This window comes from Mauremys reevesii, linkage group 8, assembly GCF_016161935.1.
Source record: "Mauremys reevesii isolate NIE-2019 linkage group 8, ASM1616193v1, whole genome shotgun sequence".
Lineage (NCBI taxonomy): Eukaryota > Metazoa > Chordata > Testudines > Geoemydidae > Mauremys > Mauremys reevesii.
Window position 1 is genome coordinate 91,371,227 of NC_052630.1, and position 22,434 is coordinate 91,393,660.

At 41.8% G+C, this 22,434-nt stretch overlaps 1 protein-coding gene across 2 annotated transcripts in view; it reads right to left on the reverse strand.

Annotated features, from left to right (window-relative positions):
* The window catches only part of CACHD1 (cache domain containing 1), a 189,310-nt gene that overhangs the window by 59,661 nt on the left and 107,215 nt on the right, over positions 1 to 22,434 (reverse strand). For both annotated transcript variants that reach the window (XM_039486225.1, XM_039486226.1), the window contains exon 4: positions 15,845 to 15,951. In XM_039486225.1, the coding sequence (XP_039342159.1) occupies positions 15,845 to 15,951 (107 nt within the window). The remainder of the gene's footprint in view (positions 1 to 15,844; positions 15,952 to 22,434) is intronic.

The window sequence follows — 22,434 nt, forward strand, 5'->3', positions numbered from 1 at the left end:
TTGGAAGGGAGATAAAACTTCATGTCTCACAATCATGTATGTTCCTGATTTAACTTCTAAAATCCAAACTGTTCAATTTGGTCATGTCCTTAGTAATACTTGAATATTTTTTTTGTGGAGAACACCACATTTTCTGTAGCCATTGTTTCACTGCCATGAACTCGACTTCTTAGTATACAATGAATTGTAACAGATTCTAACAGTTCCTTTAGCACACCTGGACATTTCCTTAGTTCCTGCATTCTCCATACAATTCATAAAGCTGCTCTTTGACCCATTCTGTCCATGCAGCTTCTCCTGGAAGGCGTCATACAAAATAACCACTTTTCCCAAGGATGAATCCCCAACCACTCAAATACTCGTAGAACATCGCCCCCTCCAAATTCCCAAAGCACTAGTACATTATTTCCCTACCTGAGGGATGATGGGAAGAGTGGCCCATAAGGAAGGAGGGAAAAGAAAGCTGCACAACCGCCAATACTCCCCACTGCAAACATACTACTGCTGTTGTGAACAACTCCCTGAAAAACCTCCTGCTTTCCCCTCCAGCTCAGAAGAACGTGAGAGCAGTTCATCTGTACATGGCTACAAGAAAGCAGCCTGCAAAATAACCTTCACTTTGTTGCTTCGATACACAGCTCGGCCCACTCCCAGGAGCACGAGCAGCCTAACACCAGGAAGCCAACAGGGGAGGAAGGGAGAGTGAACAAAAACACAAACAAAGCTACATTAGTGGGAAGAAGCACCCACCAATGGGGGAGTTTCCACAAAAATAAAATGGAAGCACTGCACTGATCTGTAATATGGAGTGGTGGGGCTCTGAATTAGGAGGCTGTTTTTAAAGTGATTGCCCAGAAATACACCTGAAACTGCTAGCTCTTTCACTTGAAAATGACTGAATATACACACACTTTACAAATAAACCAACACCACGAAAGTAAAATCCATCCCCTTGCTTAGCAGTACTGACTGCAAAACATTGATGACTGAGGTTACACACTTCTTGAAATTCAAGTCTGTGATGGAAACAATGATAAGCAAGTTATATGCAAATACTACTATTACAAATAATATTTGGGCGGAAAATGTTCAGAGAACCTTAACTCAGGATGATACGAATCCAATGGATACTATGTGTCTATAGAAAACATAAGTTAAAAAATTAAAGGGAAGTCTATTATACAGTTTATACATGAATCCCCCCATGCATTCTGCTCCATTAGAAAAAGTTTGTTTACTTTTCTCAGTGGCAGATCATGAGTGCGTTGAACATTCAAAATAGCCTAAAAAAGTAACTAATAGATGGCCCTTAATGAGGCTATGGTCTGATCTGCTAAAATCATCTGGTTTATATATTTTCATGATCTGGTACAAATATTTTGCGGAACTTTCAGTAAATATGGTTCCCATCATTCAGGGCTCAATAATATCTGGACCTCAGAGTGAGCCAGATGGGATTAAAAGGATGCAAGAAGCTTTCTCCCAACTACACCACACCCTCATTTGTACAAGGGATGGACACCAGTGGTGGTCCCTGAACCCAAGGATTGCTCCAAGCTTCCAGAAAATGCTTCACTATAGATAGGGCCCTACCAAATTCATGGCCATGAAAAATGCGTCATGGACCATGAAATCTGGTCTTCCCCTGTGAAATCGGGTCTTTTGTGTGCTTTTATCCTATACTATACAAATTTCACGGGGGGAAGACCAGCATTTCTCAAATTGGGGGTCCTGACCCAAAAGGGAGCTGCGCGCGTGTGTGTGTGTGTGTGTGAGTGTGTGAGAGAGAGAGAGAGTCACAAGGGGTTATTTTAGAGGGGGTCACGATATTGCCACCCTTACTTCTGCGCTGCTTTTAGAACTGGCCAGAGAGCGGCAGCTGTTAGCCAGACGCCCAGCTCTGAAGGCAGTGCCCTGCCAGCAGCAGCACAGAAGTAAGGGTGGCAATACCATACCATGCCATCCTTACTTCTGCGCTGCTGGCTGCCTTCAGAGCTGGGAGGCCGGAGATTGGTGGCTGCTGATTGAGGGCCCAGCTCTGCAGGCAGCAGTGCAGAAGTCAGAGTGGCAATACCATACCTTGCCACCCTTACTTCTCCGCTACTGCTGGTGGTGGCTCTGCCTTCAGAGCTGGGCTCCTGGCCAGCAGCCACCACTCTCCAGCTGCCCAGCTCTGAAGGCAGTGCCATCGCCAGCAGCAATGCAGAAGTAAGGATAGCAGTACTGCCAACCCCTCCCCCCCACCCTTACAATAACCTTGTGACCACCACACAATTATTTTTGGGTCAGGACCCCTACAATTACAACACCATGACATTTCAGATTTAAATAGTTGAAATCATGAAATTTATTATTTTTAAAATCCCATGACTGTGAATTTGACCAAAATGGACTGTGAATTTGGTAGGGCTCTAACTATAGAGAACAGAGCCCTGGCCCTGTCACCCTGTACCAGTTAGCAAAGCTGGCCGCTTTTCAGGGGAACACAAGCTCTCTGTCAAATGGGGATACAATGACCACACTCCTGAGCTGCAGTGGCACCAGAACCTCCCACCTTGGGCTATGGCTTTAGCTTGTAATTGTGCCCTTTGGCCTTTATGGGCACACAATTTTATTTTAAAAATTATGTGTCCTTTTTGCACAAAACAATACTGCTCATTATAATCAATCACCATCATGGTCGTTGTACCAGGCTCTTTTATAGCACTTTTCATCCAAAGCTCTTGCAAACCCCTTTTATGGTAGGTTAACATTATTATACTCATTTTACAGATGGAAAGTGAGGACCAAATAAGCACAGTAACTTGACCAAGGTCATACAGTGAGTCAGCAATAGAGCTTGAAATATAGCTCTTGGGGACAGGATCCCGAAGTCCTACTCCAGTACCTAGAGCATGTTCACTCATTCCTTAGACTGCACTTGCTTCATTATTAAAATAGGAAGTGTTTCAACAAAGTTTTAATTTATGAAGTGAGACTTAAAAACTTTAAGTAGACATTTAATCCTAGCAAAGAAACAGCTGCCGGACACTACAAAAAAAGTCAGCACAACAGCTGTATGCCAGTAATTTATACCCAATGACATTAACAAAACAGACATGGCTCAGTGAGAAACACATATAATCTTGTCTGTCCATGATAAGGTTGATATACATCTAAGTACACTAAATTCAAGTCACCAGAATTAGACACTCATATTCGTACCACCTCTGACAAAACACATTAAAACCATGAGTCCTGGTCTCCCGAAGAACTGCACCTAGAGACACAGAAATAGCACTTGGATTTTTTTTCTCTTACAGTCATATGGAGATTTCCTAGCTGTCACTTAAGGTGTATACCTCTCCTGTTACCAAAAAAAGACTGACACAAGATGAAGGAAGCAACAGATATGCAGCACAACTGCTAGGTTTCTCCTACAGATGACATTAGACAGCTGCACTCCCACTGATTCTCTTAAAGCAAGAGGAAAAAACACTAACAACTCACAGAAGAGGGTGAACACCAACTCATTAGCATAAGACTCCAATTTGTATGCAATCAGGACAACGACCGGATTCAATTCCACGCAAGCCAAATTGTCCTTTCCACTTGTGACAAACTAAAACCAAACTTTTAATAGCTGAATTACTTTGGCTTTTTGCCTAACAGTGTTAACGGGACTGCATCAGCTTTAGATGGATGCGTTTTGTAAAAAAAGTAGATTTCCTTACTTGTGTTACAAACGCCTCCTTTGATTAGAAACTTGAAAGATCTTTGGGAAAAGATCTAATTAACATTTCACCTTTAATAAAGAATTTACTTCTTGAATTTCCCTCAGGATGGATGCTGAAAATAGGCAAGTCAGTTTCATGTTCTGGTTCTCATACATTATCAGGATACTGCAGTATTCCGGATGGAATCAATGCAGGGGAATATTTCAAGCCACAACCAGATGATGTACTTCCAATACCCGAGTGGAAGATTGTTATTTGAAGTACATCCTCAACAGCTTAGCACCTTCTTGGGTTTCCCAGACTGGATATGGCTTCTCTCTGTCCAGCTCAGTGCATTTATCTTGTACAGTTATTGCTATTTTTGTCCTTTATCATTATGTGTATTTCAGTAGTGCCTAGAGATCCCAAACAACCTCAGGGCTCCATTGTGCTGGACACAGTACAAACACACAGTAAAGAGACAATCCTTGATCAGAAGATCTTACAACCTAAATTGAAAAGACAGACAAAGGACTAAAGGGGATGCAGAGCTGAAGTGACTTGCTCAGAGTCTCACAGTAGGGTCAGTGGCAGAACTGGGAAGACAACACAGATCTCCTGACTTCTAGTCAAGTTCCCTATCCACTGCCTCTCACTTCCTCTTTCCTCTCCAAATAATGATTTAACTTTCACACAAGAGAATGAAGCTGAGAATTTTGGCCTCTCTCTCACTCTCTGTGGCTAGCCAGCAACCGAGGTCAGTTGCAATGATCAAAATGACTTCTCCAGATGTACAAGTAATCAGCATCTATGGCCTTAGCATTCTCAATTGGAGGGCTCACCACTGTATAATTCATTTGCCCTGAAGGTCAACAAAATTTGTGAATATTGCTATTTCCTAAATGTTTTCTGAGGCTGTCAGTTCTTTGTGGGGTTGGGAATTGTTTTTCAGTGTTACTTTTGATATGTCAGCATAACAACACCGTGATAGCTGCACTGTGCATGTTAAAAAACAAGCAAACCCCCAAACCCTAGTAATTAGCTGACAGGATGCAAATTGTAGGCAGAAACTTTGTTTAGCCATTGTCAAGATACTTTCTTTGGGATGAGAGTGGTTTATGTGGAGTAGAAATCCTGCATGATCTGAAAAGTTTTAGTGTTGCCAACTTTTGCGATACTATTGAGCGTATCATGATATTTCATGTTTTTCTTTATGGCCCAACTCCTGGAGTCATGTTATTAGGTGTTATTTAAAAAAAATATCTAGAATTTCTAGTCCTCATCGTTGTGGAGAAAAACTTGAAAACATGAACCATAAAGGCTCAAAAAACACAAGGCACATGAAAAAAAACAACCCAGATTTAATATTTTTAAATGTTCATGATTTTTAAACCAGTCATGATTTGTGGCGCCTGACTCACAATTTTTGAACACTTAGAGTTGGTTATGCTGAGTCTGTCTCTTAAACTCCTCGTCATAACAAAATATAGGATATAGCATTCACACAAACCAGTTTTGTACCCTCTTTCCCTTCCCCAATATTAGAAAGTAGAAAAAATTACTTTTTTTACATTTTGAAACAAGAGGTTCAGCATCTCTGAAAATCAGGCCATCAAAGTATGTACAGGAATGTTTTGTAGCAGAGTACTGAACTTCTGTTCACTATTTTAAACTTGCATTTTATTATTAGTTTCCCTGCCTGGCAGCAGGTTTTGCAAGTCACAAGTACGGGCTGCTGGAGAGAACTGCTGTGTTGTTTAGTGGGTGGCAGATCAGAATGTTAAAAGACTGCCAGCAAACATTTTAGCTGCTTGCTTCTGGTACAGGTGTGGAATAACTGGTGGAAGATGTCAGAAGTGTGTTCAGCACTTTTTTGGGCTCTGTACTTTAGCGAAAAGTTCACCGTTTATTTGAAGATACTATAGGTTCATGTATGTGCTATACCACACATTTAAGCTCTCAAGAAGTTGTGAACAATGGATATTTAAATTAAAAGGTCATCCATGTAGATTTTGGGATTTAACCACTTTTCAGTATTGAGAAACCCCCAACTGCAGTATTGTGTCCAGTTCTGGGCACCACACTTTGATAAAGATATGGACAAATTGGAGAAAGTCCAGAGGCCAGCAACAAAAATGCCTGAAGGTATAGAAAATATGACCTATGAGGAAAGTTGAAAAAACTGGGTTTGTTTAGTCTGGAGAAGAGAAGACTGAAGGGGGACACGATGACAGTCTTCAAGTATGTAAAATGTTGTGATAAAGAGGAGCGTTCTTCTTAATCACCGAGGACAGGACAAGAAGCAATGGGCTTACACTGCAGCAATGGAGATTTAGGTCAGACATTAGGAAAAACTTCCTAATTGGACAGATAACCTAGGGAGGCTGTGGAATGTCCCTCATTGGAGATTTTTAAGAGGTTAGACAAACACCTGTCAGGGATGGTCTAGATCAGTGGTCTCCAAACTTTTTACACCCAATATCACTTTTTGAATCTAAGGGCAACTCAGGGATCTACCCTACCCCTTCGCCGACACCCCGCCCCTTCCCCAAAGCCCCACCCCACTCACTCCATCCCTCCCTCCCTCTCTCAGTCGTTCGCCGGGCTGGGGCAGGGGGTTGGGGTGCAGGAGGGAGTCAGGGGTGCAAGCTCTAGGAGGGAGTTTGGGTGCAGGAGGGGGCTCTGGGCTGGGGCAGGTAGTTGGGGTGCAGGAGGGGATATGGGGTGCTGGCTCTGGGAGGAAGTCAGGGCTGGGGCTTGGGGTACAGGGGGGTCGGGGTGCAGGAGGGGGTTTGGGGTGCTGGCTCCAGGATAGGGCTCAGGGTTGGGGTGTGACCTCCCGCCAGGCAGCACTTACCTCTGGTGGCTCCCGGTCGACAGTGGGCACAGCAAGGCTAAGAGACCCCTGGGGTGTGGAGGATGGGGGGCATGTGGCTTTGAGTGCTGCTCCTCTCTGCAAGCACTGCCCCCTACAGCTCTCCTGGCCAATGGGAGCTGCAGGGGTGGTGTTTGCAGGCAGGAGCAGCGCGCGGAGGGAGACCCCTGCTCCCAGGGCTGCAGTGGCCACTTCCGGGAGCAGTGTGGGGCTGGGGTAGGCAGGGAGTTTGCCTTAGCGGCAGCCACACTGCACTGCTGCCGGAGATCACAATCAACTGGTTGGTGACTACCAGTTTAGATAATATTTAGTCCTGCCTCAGTGTAGGGGACTGGACAACATGACATATCGAGGTCCATTCCAGTCCTACACTTTTATGATTTAACAAAGTGATTATATCAACAACCCTGACAATTAGGCTACTAATCTTTCACTCATATACAAAGGCTGAATTTCTGAAATTTTACCAAAATAAAAAATTTTAAAATGGGTTTTAAAAATATATTTTTGAATGTTACCAGTGAAGAATCTGGGATTTAACCACTCAGTTAAAAGTAACTCAAAGAGTATTATTCCATCTACACTATATAAAAAGTTTGCAAAATTAAAAAAAAACTTTAATAATTGCTGCATTAAAGCTAGACTCTATTATTTTGCTAACGAGTCATGCTTTAAATTCAGCTCCTCACTTGAGAAAACAAAAATGTTCACTTTCCTAATGAACTGATTGTTCTCAAACCTCCAACTAATTACCAAAATCACTACCATCCTTAATGGCCACTTCTTGCTCTTCCTTTTCAAAAAGTTCTGCTGGTTCATTTCCTTCAGCTAGTGAGTTAGTTTAAGGCAGCCTTCTCCAGAGACTGCCAATTTTATCATAACCCCTGTTTATTTTTCTATGACCACAGCATACAATCTCCTGTCAGATAAGCAAGGACTACTACAGCTGAAAAAATAAGCTTTATTTCCTTCAGGTGCACTCTTATTTTCCATCTACTAAAGCAACAAGAAATCCCTGCAGAGTCTTCCTACTTTCTTGTTCCCCGCTACAAAATCAAGCAGATATTCTTCTTAGGTTCTATTCTCCCTCACCCCAAACCTTTTAATCTCTAAAATGAGTGACTATACTTTAATATCTCATATTTCCAGCAAAGCCAATCTTGGGACAGGTTCTATAAGCACAAGAGCCTGGCAAAAAGGAACCCCAAGGTGGATTGCCTGCCTGCCTGCCTTCTAACTTAAGGCTGCATTTGTCAAACTTATTTCAGTTCCAGAATTACAAGCTAGCTGGTGCTCTCATGAAATAGTGCAGGGCTCTTCGCTAGCAATTTTATTTCGTGTGCCTCCAAAGACCTGGCCAAGACAGTGGCCTTTTGTAGATCTCTCTGCTTTCAGCTCAAGATGCACTTTCTCCTCCCTTTTCCATTTGCAGAGTGTCCAGGACAGTTTTGAAAAGTACATTATCATAATCTCTCTCCATATTCTCTCTAACATGTAGGATGGTATACATACATCTTGTTTAAAATGTACATGCTAGGATTCCATCTCATACTAGTATGAAAGAGACTGAAACCAATCATGCCACCAAATAAAGGCCCATCGTTGGACAGAGGTTGTGGAAGCTGAATGTTCAAGATTTAAACACTAAGAGTGCAAAAGCTTTTGCGCAGTCCCTTAATTCTGCTGTAAATATGAGGGGAAAAAAGTTTAAGAGTATTAAAAAAAAAGAGAGCACTTAAGGATATTCTCTCGCTCTCTCTCCAATTACAAATTGCTACCAAGGCATGAAGAACTTTGAGAAGGAGACCTCTACGTGATGGAGTTTTGTAAAACTTCAAAGAGAATGTGATAATGATAACACTTAGCACTTAGAGACTGCATTTTACATCTTCAAAGCATGGCAGAATCATTAACTAATTAATCTTCAAAGTGCAGCACAAACATTTAGTAAAAAAAAAAATCCAAAAAAAGATTCAACATGATTATTCATTATAGAACAGTTACTTATAATTCTCTTGTTGAGCATTCAATTTGAAAGAGTGCCATAGGCTACATGGAGAACACCCTTCAAAAGGATGGTACATTGCATATACACACATGTAGCAGTTCTTTAAAGAGTGACTCTAAATAACAGCATCAAGGAGAACCTTGTTTTTTGTTTCTCAATGATTCCAGAGTGAATTTGTAAAGTTTACAATTAAAGAAATGTTCTTTCCACCTGCTAGCCCTGCAAATTTAACCTTGGATTTGAAAGTCAAGCTGTGTCCTAACTCATACATTATCATCATCAGGAATAAAAGATTCTGTGACTGCAACCTAATTAACAGTCTACTGGTGTTGTGAGCCAGAATTAAATCCAGCTCACTCTTGGGTAGCTCTGTTGGCTTTCCAAGGCTAACCAATAGCAAAGCCTTATTCAGTAAGGTTGGCAGACACAATTCCCTAAACATAAATGAAAAGGCTTGATGATTAAAAAGATGCCATTTACAGTGTCACTTCTAAAACTATATCAGCTCTTTGGGTGAAACTCACCCTATTGCAGTAGGCACACAAAATCCCCCCCCACACACACACACACTTAAGCAGAGGCACAGACAAAGTGGCTTTGCAGGGCCCTGTACCTTCTCTACAATCTGCAAAAGGAGGTTACACTAGCTCTAAATAGGCTGAGAAAAATCATTTGGGGGTAGGGGAGCTGCGCTGGGTGAAGGTTCAGAGGAACCCTGCTTACTGAGGGGTATACAGGTATGAAAGGATAAAGTAACATGCTGGCTTTGGGCGTAATGTTCACCTCTAGCGGTAAAGGACCTGTTACTGCCAGTTAAAAAGAGTTCTACTTTTGTTCAAGTGGTAGAGACCGATGATTTGCAGATGAAGGTCCCAGGATCCAGACTTGATTCTTTACATGTGCCATATCCATCTACTAGAGCTGGTCCAAAACTGCAGCAACCACCCTCTCCCCTCAATGGAAAACTTCTTTATAACCAAAATAAAAAATGTGAAAATTTTTCATTTGGAATACAATTTTTTTTTAATTTAATGGGGGGTTGGGGGGGGAGAGACCACCACATCATACTCAGCCTCTCACACTTTTTTCTACCAACCTTCCATTTCCCAAAAGTATTTTATTTTCTGACCAAAATGAAGGTGTTTTAAAAAAAAAACATTTAATAGAAATAATGAAAAATGTCATGGAAAATGTCAAACAAAATAAATGCATTCAATTCTTTTGAATTTTTTCATGAAATATACTTACCTTTTCTCAACTACTTCTACTGCCTACTAATTGAGTCTATTGTCATTGTTATATCCTTGGGGGCAGCCGGTTTAGGAAGAAATCACTTGAGGCAGAGAGCACAGAGCTAACAAAACTACCATTTATTTACAGACACAGAGCTCACCTAACCCGCCGAAGCTGGCTGGGCTATCCCCTAATAATCTAACTCAGTTGCCATAGGAATAAAAACCATGACAACCAAATACACAACAGTCATGTCATGGATTTTCTAGAGCAGCTGTTGTATTACAGTCCTGTGGTTTGCCAGGAGCCTGTGGTGTGAATTCCAGTTCCCTCCAACCCCTACAAATACCCACCTCTAATCCTAGTTACTGAGGCTGTGTGGAATGGACCAAAATTAACATTTAAGATTTGAGGTCCAGATAGAACACAGTAATGTTTAAATTTATATTTTCCACATGGTTTCTACAAACCAGATTATTTAAATTGTGAGACAGCTGTTTAAAAACAAAACACTCAAGGGGCAGTATAACCTAGCTCACAGACAAATTGGTCAGGTTTTGACTTAAAAAACAGCAGACCCAATCAAGAAAGCACGCTGAGCTCCTGCCTGTTGGAAGAAGTGATAGGCTCATGAACCCGTTGTGTAACTGAGTAGCAAGTTTGGGCTCAATCGCAAATATGCTGCTGCATCCACATACAAACTCTGCTTGCTGGGAGTTCCCCAGAATTCAGAAGGAGCAGGGAAAGAAGGCAGAAAAATAAATAAATCAGAGATCCAGAAGCAACAGCACTTGTTTACACTTAAAAGTTAATACATAGGATTTGAATTTAAAGAGCAAAAGCTATTCCTGAATTACTCTTTACTCTATGCGTGCATTCTCTTACTGCCAAATAAGAGTGTCTTGTTTTGGCTTACCTCAGTGGTGTCCAACCTTACTACACAGGAGGGACACATAAACCTAAGCACAATCTTGTGTGGGCCAAACAGATTCTACATATTTTAATACGATTTAAAGTCGCCTGTATTGATTTATATTTTAGGTTCATCTTGTTTAGTATGTAGGTAGGTAGGTTGTTTCTAAGTACAGTATTGTCTATTTATACACTTGTGTAAACTAAAATGATGTAAACATGACAAAATGTTAATGAACCGGTCCCTCGTATATTGTGTTGAAACAGGCTGCAAGCCTTATGAAATGCTCTGACAGGCCATGTATGGCCTACGGATTGTAGGTTGGGCACTCCTGGTTAAGCTTAATCCACTTTGAAAGGTATCCTTATTCCAGAGTAAGAGCGTCCATACATGGAGCTATTTTTGAGTAATTCCATTTCTAGATAAGCCCTTAGTCCTAAATTTATCATTTAAGTAACAGATGACACAGAACTAGGTCACAGCAGTGGGTGTGGGAAGATCCAAGAGGAAGCAATTCCACAAAGTATCAAGAGATAGCAGCTCCTAAGCAAGCACCCTAAAATCTCATCCAGGGTTTGAACTCTCCATCCATACCTTAAACCGCCTACCTAAACTTTCCTACATCCAGTATCTTCACCAGCCCAAACTCTTCAGTGGTACTGTGTGGAAGAGGGATTTGGGGGAAGAGCTGTATCAGCTGTCCAGCTACGGCACCAGCATCACTCCTGGTGAAATGTGTTGGATAAATTCCCTTAGGGAGTGAAGTTCTTTATTCATCCTCAGAATGGGAGGCTGGAGTCCTCTATCCATAAAACAGGTGAAGCACACCTTGTGGCAGGGCAAGTTTTCTCACACTGTCCTACCAGATAGTCAACAAGCCTCAGCCCAGAAGGAATCTACTCCAGGGATTAAAGTCCATTCAAATCCTTGGCCACTCTACTGAGACTACCAATGGGGTAGCCAGTTAGCAAGAGACAACTATAGAGGTGGTGATGGTTTTTGTAATGCAGACTCTTGTTCCCTGAGAATTACACTCAGATTGATTCATTTTGCATAGTCCACCACACAGGCATTTGATAAGGATAAATTAGAACCAGAAACCTACTGATGACTTCAGGCCTCATTTTCAATTGCTTGAATTTTGTTGTTGCGGTTTCTTTCGTTTTCAAAAAATTCTTTGAGGCAGCAGAGACTTGGCTGCTGCCATTAGTGACAGTACAAAAGGCCTTATACAGTATATGTCAAACCTCTTACCACCACCCAGGGAAGATCAGTGTTCCCATCCAGATTGTTCCCAATTGTTCTGTTTTCAGAAATAGAAATAGTTGGGGCAGCAAATGAAAATTTCTATGCTAAATCTTCTAAATGCAAAAGATGGGAAACAGAAAGCCGACTACTCTGGAAATGCTCCAAGCAAATTTCGAAATCTTGAGGCAAGCTCTGGAAGACATGTTCAATCAAATTGACAAGAGGCTGGCAGTTCTGCCCAACACGTACATGTTCTCTCTGGTCCAGTCTTCTTCCCACTAAGCCTTAAAAATCTAACTTTCAGGTTCCATTAGGCCTGAACCCAGCAACAACCTTTATTTTTATACTGGCTGCAGTATACTATTCTCTCCTACTGGCACCCTGTTCCCCGATCAGCACATATAGACAGAACGAAGAGCTCCCATTAAAGGAAATGCTTTGGGAGCAGCCCCGGTAGGAATCCAGACTATCATATACACTCCAGGTAAAAATGCTGAAGCACCTCTCCAGTGATACAGTACTCTTGCTCCTCTCTCCTCTTGCTTTTAATTGTTCATTATTCCTGCACTGCTTAATTTTAGGATGCATGCTCATTAAAGAGTCGGCATTTATTGGCAAGTAAGGATAAGGTGCTATTTAACTGTTTGATCTTGTAACATGAGTTGGGGGTGTGTGTGCTGTAAGTCTTGGATAGGTGTCAGTTTTTTGTTTTGTCTGTCATAAATCCAAATTAACTAACTAATTAATTAAGAAGACATTTTAAGGGCAATTATGATTCCAAGTTATTTTTTTCATGAGAGCTTCTACAAAATGTAATACCAACAGGCATTCTTCCAGAAGTAAAATAAATGCTTTCACAGGAATTTGACTTAAACAAACATTCTCTCCATTTCAGAGCATGCAAGCCAAATATCGCAGCACTCTGCTATTGTAGGAGAAAGTGAAATGGGCTGGAAATTGACCAAAAATTTTAAAAAAAAATTAAAAATGCAATGCTACATAGTAAAAGCAACCGAAAGAATAAGTGAACAGATGTCATAAATAGTAAAAAGTGTATTAGATTTTTTAAATTATTTCAGTTTTAATAATTTACAGTAAGGACATTTGTTGTAAATACAATTTTAAGCTGATACTTCCCCAGACATTTTAACAAACATCGCATTAAATCAAAACTTAAATTTAAAACATTAAAACTTTAAAAAAATAAAAAGATGCCTTGGGAGCCAAATGTAGCCCATGGACTTCTATCATGTGGTTTGTGACGGCTCACCTTTAATATGGACAGTCGTGTGTGGCCTTCCATTCCAATTATGATGAAGAAGTGTATGTATGTACCTGGAAGGGCATACCACGTGTGTTCCCGAAGGGATCAGTTCTGGGTCTGGTTCTGTTCAATGTCTTCATCAATGATTTAGATCAGGGTTTCTCAAATAGGGGTTGACACTTGTGTAGGGAAAGCCCCTGGCGGGCCGGGACGGTGTGTTTACCTGCTCTGTCCGCAGGTCCGGCCGATCGCAGCTCCCACTGGCCTCGGATTGCTGCTCCAGGCCAATGGGAGCTGCTGGAAGCGGCGCGGGCCAAGGGACTTACTGGCCGCTGCTTCCAGCAGCTCCCATTGGGCCGGAGCAGCAATCCACGGCCAGTGGGAGCCGCGATCGGCCGGACCTGCAGACAGGGCAGGTAAACACACCGTCCCGGCCCGCCAGGGGCTTTCACTACACAAGCAGCGACGCCTGTTTGAGAAGCCCTGATTTAGATAGTGGCATACGTAGCACACTTCTAAAGTTTGCGAATGATAGCAAGCTGGCAGGGGTTGCAAGTGCTTTCAAGGACAGGATTTAAATTAAAAATGATCTGGACAAACTGGAGAAATCGTGTGAAGTAATAGGATGAAATTCAATAAGGATAAATGCAAAGTACTCCACTTAGGAAGGAACAATCAGTTGCACACATACAAAATGGTAAATGACTGCCTAGGAAGGAGTACTGGGGGTTATAGTGGACCACAAGCTAAATATGAGTCAACAGTGTAACACTGTTGCAAAAAAAAGCAAACATCATTCTGGGATCTATTAGCAGAAGTGTTGTAAGAAAGACACGAGAAGTAATTCTTCCACTATACTCCGTGCTGGTTAGGCCTCAACTGGAGTATTATGTCCAGTTTTGGGTGTCACATTTCAGGGAAGATGTGGACAAACTGGACAGAGTCCAGAGAAGAACAACAAAAATGATTAAAGGTCTAGAAAACATGACCTATGAGAGAAATTGAAAACACTGGATTTGTTAAGTCCAGAGAAGAGAAGACTATGGGGAGACATTTCAAGTACATAAAAGATTGTTACAAGGAGATAGGATAAAAATCGTTCTCCTTAACCTTTAAGGATGGGACAAGAATAAATGGGCTTAACTTGCAGCAAGGGAAGTTTAGGTTGTACATCAGGAAAAACTTCCTAGCTGTCAGGGTGGTTAAGCACTGGAATAATTTGCCTACGGAGGTTGTGGAATCTCCATCACTGGTGATTTTTAAGAACAGATTAGACAAACACCTATTAGGAATGGTCTAGATAATACTTAGTCCTGCCATGAGTGCAGGGGACTGGACTGGATGACCTCTCAAGGTCCTTTCCAGTCCTATGATTCTATGTTGGGACATCTAGCCTCCCCAGGCCAACATCTGTGTTGAAGGTGAGGATGCTTGAAATTGCACCATTTAAGCAATTACGTATGGCCTTCAGATGCCTAGCAAGTTGAAAATCTTGAGTGGGCAAAGTTTTAGCATCCCTATCCCAATCAATCAAAAGGGAAAGTGGCGAGTGCCCAGAGAAGAAGAGGGAAGGAAAAACAAGGTGAATGTTGCTGCCAATCCTAAATTTCACAGCATTTATTTATGACCACAGAAATGAATCACCTAGAGACCACTTGGAGCTTTAAAGAGGCACACAGCCAGAGGTTCTAGACCCAAATTTGTACTTCCCTTATCAAATTTGTTGCAAGATCTCCAAATTCTAAGTCACTACAGAGGATTGGGATGGGGAGAAAACCCCATTGGTGAGAGGCTGAAAACACCTTCTTATTCTTATAGAACCCACAAGAATCAAGGTTGCGTGCATTTCCTGCTGGTCCTGCACTGGTAGTTAAATAAAAACCATGCTAAATGGAAGTCCATAGTTAAAATAGTTTTAAAAGTTACAACCCAAAACCATCATAAGCAGATATAATGATGGAGGCAAAAAAATAGTGATTTAAAAAAAATAATTAAAACCCATTTATTTCAAGTTCTACAAGATATTAAAAAGAAAAGCCTGTGGCATGGGACCAAAGGCTGAATTCTCTGGGGTTAAGTCAGACACCTTAGGTTGTAAGCACACTTCCAGTTTTAAAGTGTATCAAGCAAATGGGTCAACTCTCAAGATAGAAACTCCATGACAAGTCAAAGAAAGGAAATATTTTAATTATTATACTTTTGCATATCATTGCAAAAGCAGCTGCACATTACCTGAACTCAGCTAAGAAGGTCAGGGAGGCACCATCAACACCTGACACTACTGATGCCATAGCAGACAGGGCTACGAAGGAAAGCAACTCTGGGAACAGGCGAGATGAATAGGCACAAAAATCACAACAACATTACACATGGAATAAGTCTTCATGACATTTTTATATTTAAAAAGTACTTAGACTAAGGGCATTACTTTAGGTATCATCTTTCAATCATGAAATCTCAAATTAGGAGCTGCATGCCAGTTTCAGGGAGAAATAAAAGCATGTCGCTATAGTGCACTACGTTAATCCTTTGTACCAACAGAATGTTAAACTCTAATGGAGGAAAAAAAGAAGAACAAAAGCAAATAAAAAATATTTGTATTACTTACCAGAGTTTAAATCACGTCCTGGATTGAAGGCTTTGCTATTAACTGTGGTGGACAATCTATCACAGCTGATAGTTCTAGAAACATTGGTGTTAAAATTCCCATCAAACCTGAAATGACAAACAAAAAGATTAGCAAAGCAAAAGCTGACTTTGTAAAAATGTCTAGCCAAGGATTTATAGAAAACTGATCAGTTCGCAAACAGCAACTGGAGTTCCATTTGCATTTTTAACGGCACGGGCAAAAGAAAATTCCAAAGCAAAAAGCGGGCGAGTTAAAACTCCCCACTTACAGGCCATATCCTACTCACTAATGGAATGTGATGCATATTTTCATTTTATCCCTTGTGACATGCAAGCAATCATGAAATTAAGAGTTGTAAAAGGCTATGTTAATCTGCAGGCCAGTGCTGGTTTGTTCCCTGGCAGAATATCTGAGAATATCAGAATATCGGGGGCCTGCCCCACTCCACGCAGCTCCCGGATGCAGCTGAATGCACCCCTTTGGCTCCTATGCATAGAGGCAGCCAGGGAGCTCCAAACACTGCCTCTGCAGCTCCCATTGGTCAGGAACAACAGCCAGTGGGAGCTGCAAGGGGTGGTGCCTGCAGATGGGGCAGGCGTAGAGCCATCTGGCCGCGCCTCAATGTAGGAGCCAGAGTGGGGACATGCTGCTGCTTCTGGGAGCTGCTTGAGGTAAGTGCTCTCCAGAGCCTACACCCCTGACCTCCTCCCATGCCCCAATCCCCTGCCAAAGCCCTGATCCTCCTCCTGCCCCACAAACCCCTCAGTCCCAGCCTGGAGCACCCTCCTGCACCCCCAACCCTTCATGCCCAGCCCCACCGCAGAGCCTGCACCCCCAGCCAGATCCCTCACCCTCCCTTCACCGCAACCACCAATTTCGTGAGCATTCATGGCCTGCCATGCAATTTCCATACCCAGATGTGGCCCTCAGGGCAGGGTGGGCAAACTTTTTGGCTCACCCAGCCCTAAGTGGTGAAGATCCAGCTTGGGAGATCACATCATTAGGAATGTTTTCCAGCTATTCAGCGTATTTTTTTTCTCTTGGTTTCATTCCATTGCTCTTAATTATACACTCTTTTACTAGCCTGAACATTTCCTCTTCCCTGCCTTGCATTCCCAGTCTTCAAACACTGTATTTGTACATGGTTACATCTCTCGCCATTAAATTTTGGTCTTTGGAAGTCTATATATAAGGCAGTTACAAGCCGACTTTCTGTAGAAAAGAATGGGGACTTCCAATGTAATTAGAAATGCCTGCAGTATATTTTATTACATTTTTATTTTACATTTTCCATCTTTACCAGGTGAAATAATTGAGAAATGGTAACTGAACCTCATTTTAGAGACAAAAATATAAATCAAACCCATATACAACTCCGCAATGACTTTAATGAAGTGAAGACATTCTCCATTTTGGTCTGTTTTTTAAAATGCCACATGTCAAGGCTGAATCCCCACTCTGTCACTCCGAGTGCAGAAGTGGGGGCCCGCAAGGATTTTAAAAATTAATACATGCCACTCCAGGCTTCTATTATGCTCCCAAGGTTACAGCTTCTCTCTGACCTTGGCTTGGTAGACGCTGCCACCACCCAAATGCAAAAAAACCCATTTGAACCCAGGAAGAAGCACTTGGGAATTTCTCCCTGTGGGGTACCCTCAAGCCCTTTCACACACACACACCCCGGGGAAGAGCTGAGAAAGAAAACAAGGACATTAGCTGTTGCTACCAGCTAATCAAACAACATGCACAAACCTCTTAGGACACCAAAAATCCAAATTTTGTTCTTTAAAAGGGTAAATTTTATTAAAAACAAAAAGAAAGAAAATACATCTGAAACTTAGGCTCTTGTTATATTTTAAAAGAGCAATTCCAAAAATCAAGCATCCAAAATAGCTTTCTTGGGGTTCAGCTTAAAGGTTACAAACAAACAAAAGCATCTGGGGTTGGCACAGAGGAGTCCACAAGCCAATAAGAAATAAAATAAATAACCCTAATCATGTCTTTTTAGACATTCCCTAATTTTACTTACATATCTGAGGCTCCAGATAAGTAGGTTCAAGGTATGAACTGATAATCTATAATCATACCTGGCTTAAAGCTGCTTATAACATTAACAGAAGGGAAAGTTTCTTTCCCAATTAAGTTCTACCGTCCCATTGGCTCTTTAGGTCAGGTGCCCACTCCCTTTCTTTTACCTGTGGGCTTGTGAAACTTTTACAGGTAAAGCAAGCAGAGAACAGACCAAGAGGGATTTTATAGCTAATTGGGTGGCTGGGTGTCCATCAAAGGGAGCTACTCCCCCTTTTTCCCCCTTCATGTATCACACCACATAATAGTAAACGTGCTTCGTATTTAACGTACTTAGATAGCAGCAGCATTTATAAGCCTTTATTTTATTAGAATTAAAAATCAAAATCTGATCAAAGGGAACCTTGTCATCAGATTTGATAAAAAATAATTGATGTGATACATATTATTTGCTATAGCTTAGGCCCAGATTTTTAAAGATATTTAGGCGTTGTTGCACTCAGCGTCATAACATCTAACTAATTTAGGAGCCTAAATCTCATTGTCAAAAGGCACTTAGACACTTAGGAGTCTAAACTCCATCAACTGTTGATGGGATTTAGAGCATGTCTACACTACAGGTGCTACTGTGGCACAGCTGTAGCGCTGTAGAGTAGACACTGCCTATGTTAACAGAAGGGGTTTTTATGTCAATGTAGGTAATCCATTGCCCGGGAGGCAGGAGCGTGGTCAGCTGAAGAAATCTTCCATGGATTTAGCCATATCTACACCAGGGAGTAGGTCAGCTTAACTGTGGCACTCAGGAGTGTGAATTTTTCTCTCCTCCCGAGTGATATAACTAGGTCGATCTAAACTGTAAGCATAGATCAGGGCTCAGACTCCTAAGTGTCTAAATCCCTTTTGACAATGAGATTTAGTCCCCTAAATCAGTTAGGTGTTGTGATGCTAAGCACAGCAATGCCTAAAAACAACTCTGAGCACCTTGGTAGTATTTGACACCCAGTCGTATTATTAAGGATCCTCACCAATTACCCACTTCCTGTCAAAAATACTCTGCCACTAATCTATCCCTAGGAAATCATAACAAGTTCCCCTGCACACTGAGTCTTCATGAGGTGAGGTTCTGAAAGAACCTAGCCTTTTTTTAAAAGAAGTTGATGGAAAGCAAGTTTAGGAAAGAAATTGGGGAAGGAAAATTCTTCAAGACTATCAAATTTCCAGTCTTACAGTGTTAGTTAAAAATTCCAATTGTAGAAAATACTTTGGTAACATTAAATCAGTAAAAATACTGGCCACTTTGTCTCAATATTAGCAAACAAAAAAATCTGGTGTGTATTTATATAATATCCACCTCACTGCACTCTGATTCATTAATTTGGACCCACATTCAGTAAAGGATTTAAGCACATATTTAAACCTCATTGTCTTCAGTAGTGATGGGATTACTCAGCTGCTTAAAGGCAAGCGCACACACAAGTGCTTTGCTATATCTATTTGCTAAAATTGTTAAAGGTGAAGCTGGTCATCCTCCTCTTTCCCCGCCCCCACCACCGAAAAAAATTATCAACACAGATTTTCATTTAAAAACAATATTTTTTAATTTACAAGCAAGTGGTCAAAAATTCAAAATTCAGAAAAAATTCTGATCACCTCTCTAAAGAAGTCACACACACTAACTTGGAGCTTGATAAGATGAGCAGATCCACTTTAGCCACATTAGAAACAAACAGTAAATAAGCTCTTAGGGATAGAGACTGTCTGCTCGGTGCTTGTACAACACTTACCACGGCTGCGGCTCCTAGGCACTATCACAATGCAAATAATAAACAAACTTCCCAGTGAGCTCAGTTAGAGAAACAAGTAAAGAGAAAATAAGAGCGCGACATAGAGGAAGCATAATTAGAGGTTGAACACTTTGTTGCTCGTGTAGGCAGAGCTGTGTGTTAGCCAACTTCTGAAGTGCAAATGCAAGCCTGGGTGTGGGAGCTGGTCAGAATGGGGGCAATGCTGGACGTAGGAGGGGCAGAAAGGGGCAACTGTGGCAAGGGGCATGGCTGAATGACAGTTCAGCATATATAATTAACGAAGTGTGTTACCCTCTGGTAAACTCCTGACTGTGATATGTGTAGGCAGCAACAGAGGGTGCCAGAGAGCTTCCTCTGCCTGAAGTGCCAAATGGGCGTAACTCTAGTGGAAAATCAGTATTTTCCAGTTTTCACCAAAAACCAATAGGATCTGCCCACTGATACCCAGACCATTCCCTGGAATTTGGGAATTGACTGGATGTGGTTTTCAAAAATGACTGTTACAGACAGACAGGTTGAGAGCAGGACCTTGTGTAGCTCTAATAACACAGCATTCTCTCACATTTTGGGTGTGCTGTGCTATTCATGGCTCCATCCTCCATCTTTGAGGATGAGCTGAGGTTTGCACTTAAAATAGGGATTCAACCACTTTGTAATGTAGCATGTTTCTGAGTTACAATTCATTTTTTAAAAATCTTGTAAGAAAATTTAGCATTTGCATTAAACATTTATTGATCTTAATGATTAATAATATGATCTTAATAAAGGAATAGCACAAAGTCTAATTTTACATGTAAGTAGAATTCATTGGAATCTCATGCAGTGGCTGCAGTTGAAGAAATAAGATGGCATTTAAACTTAAGTATTCATGACTGTTAAATCTAGCCTGTGGTGACACCATGACGTAAAATGGTTTTAAAAAATATCAAATGTGTCTTTAAAAATCAGTTTAATCTAATCTGTGACCACAAATGCTACAATGCCTTAATCATAATATATGGTTATTGAAAGTATTACTAAAGGGCAGAGGTATAGCTCTTCGGGTGCCGTCACTGTGTATTTTCGTATCATAACAACATGTTTGGACTTCTTTTAAATTTAACATCAATTTTGATTATAATGGTTGTTTTTGGACAATTAACACTCCCAGGTTTTTCTCCTAAAATAATTTACATGACGTCTTAACCTTAGTTCCATCTTAATGCAGTATTTTTGTCTGGGAAGATATATAGGGCCTAATTTTTTGCATCCTAAATAGGGTGAACAGATATCCTGATTTTATAGGAACAGTCCCATTTTTGGGGTCTTTTTCTTATATAGGCTCCTATTACCCCCCACCCCCTGTCCCAACTTTTCACACTTGCTGTCTGGTCACCTTAATCCTAAAGATCCCTAAACACTTTGTATACAAATTTTATAATGCGTACTACACATTCTCACATGCATCTATACACTGTTATTACATACATGCCAATCAACAACACTACTTATTCTTTCCCATCCCACATACCCTCACCCACCACTTGAAGTACAATCATCTCAGTGGTGGGATGTGGTAGCTGTTTAATTTCATACAGCAGCACTGCACAACAGTTTAAACAGGAAGCAGAAAATATGGGGGAGGTAGAGGGTATAGACAGAGAGAATGTTACTATCCACACTGTAATTTCACCAGGGTCCTGGGACTGAAATCCTTGCTCTTACAAAGAATACTGTGTTCTTCTTCACTGAGCACATATGCTCAATGCTGCTTGTTGCACCTCATCCAAAAGAGCACTGTCAGTAGCACAGGGTCAGTGTTGGTGCTTTGATTCAGTGCGGGCTTAGTTGGCATTGGTATTACCTATTGTATCACCAATAACACCCTCCTGCAGTACCTGGGATTTCCTTAGAGATCTGCCCCCGAGTACCTTTGACACCCAACCTTGCTGAGCTTGTGAGATCACAGCCGAAAGTAGATCAGCTGCAGTAGAAAGGATGATAATACAATAACTGAACTAAGCCAATAAGTACCACCATTACCTAATGGGAAAAATAAAGAAGAGAGGGCAGAGCTTCAAACTAATTAGCACAAGTATTCACAGTCTTCAAAACTGGGGGGTAGGGAGGGAGGAAAACTGTAGCATGTACCTGCTTTGCACCGAGTGCAACACTCAACAGTCCGACGTAATGCTGGACCACGCTTTGGAGAAACGGGACAGGCGGTGTAGGAAACAAGGGGATGGATCTGGTGGTTGAACTGGTACACTGTCCCCGAGTGCACCTTCAAAAGCCTGGCTTAGGGCCCAGCTGTGATTTGTGTTGGCCTTGGCTCTGGTCTGGCCTATAGAGTTGTTGTTACTGCACCGCCTTCTGTTATCTCCGCCTCGCCTGCGGTAAGGCTCATGCCTAGGCCAAGGCTGGTAGTAGTGCTGAGGTGGAGGCTGTGGCTTCAAGGGCTTCCTCTGAGTCGCCAGAGTGTGCATACCCAGCGACTTCAGTATAGCCCTTGAGTCTTCGAGGCTATGTAGCTTTGCGTCCATCTGGTCCAAAAAAAGTCCAGACCCTTCAAAGGGGAGGTCCTGAAGCGAATTCTGGACCTCAGGCAGCAGGCTTGACTCCTGAAGCCACACCGATCGCCGCATGAACACACCAGATGCGACTGTCCTGGCCACCGTGTCAGCCAAATCCAAGGACACCTTTGCTATGGCCTTCGTCCACCAGGGCCGTGAACTCCTATTGGGAGCCCTGCGGAAG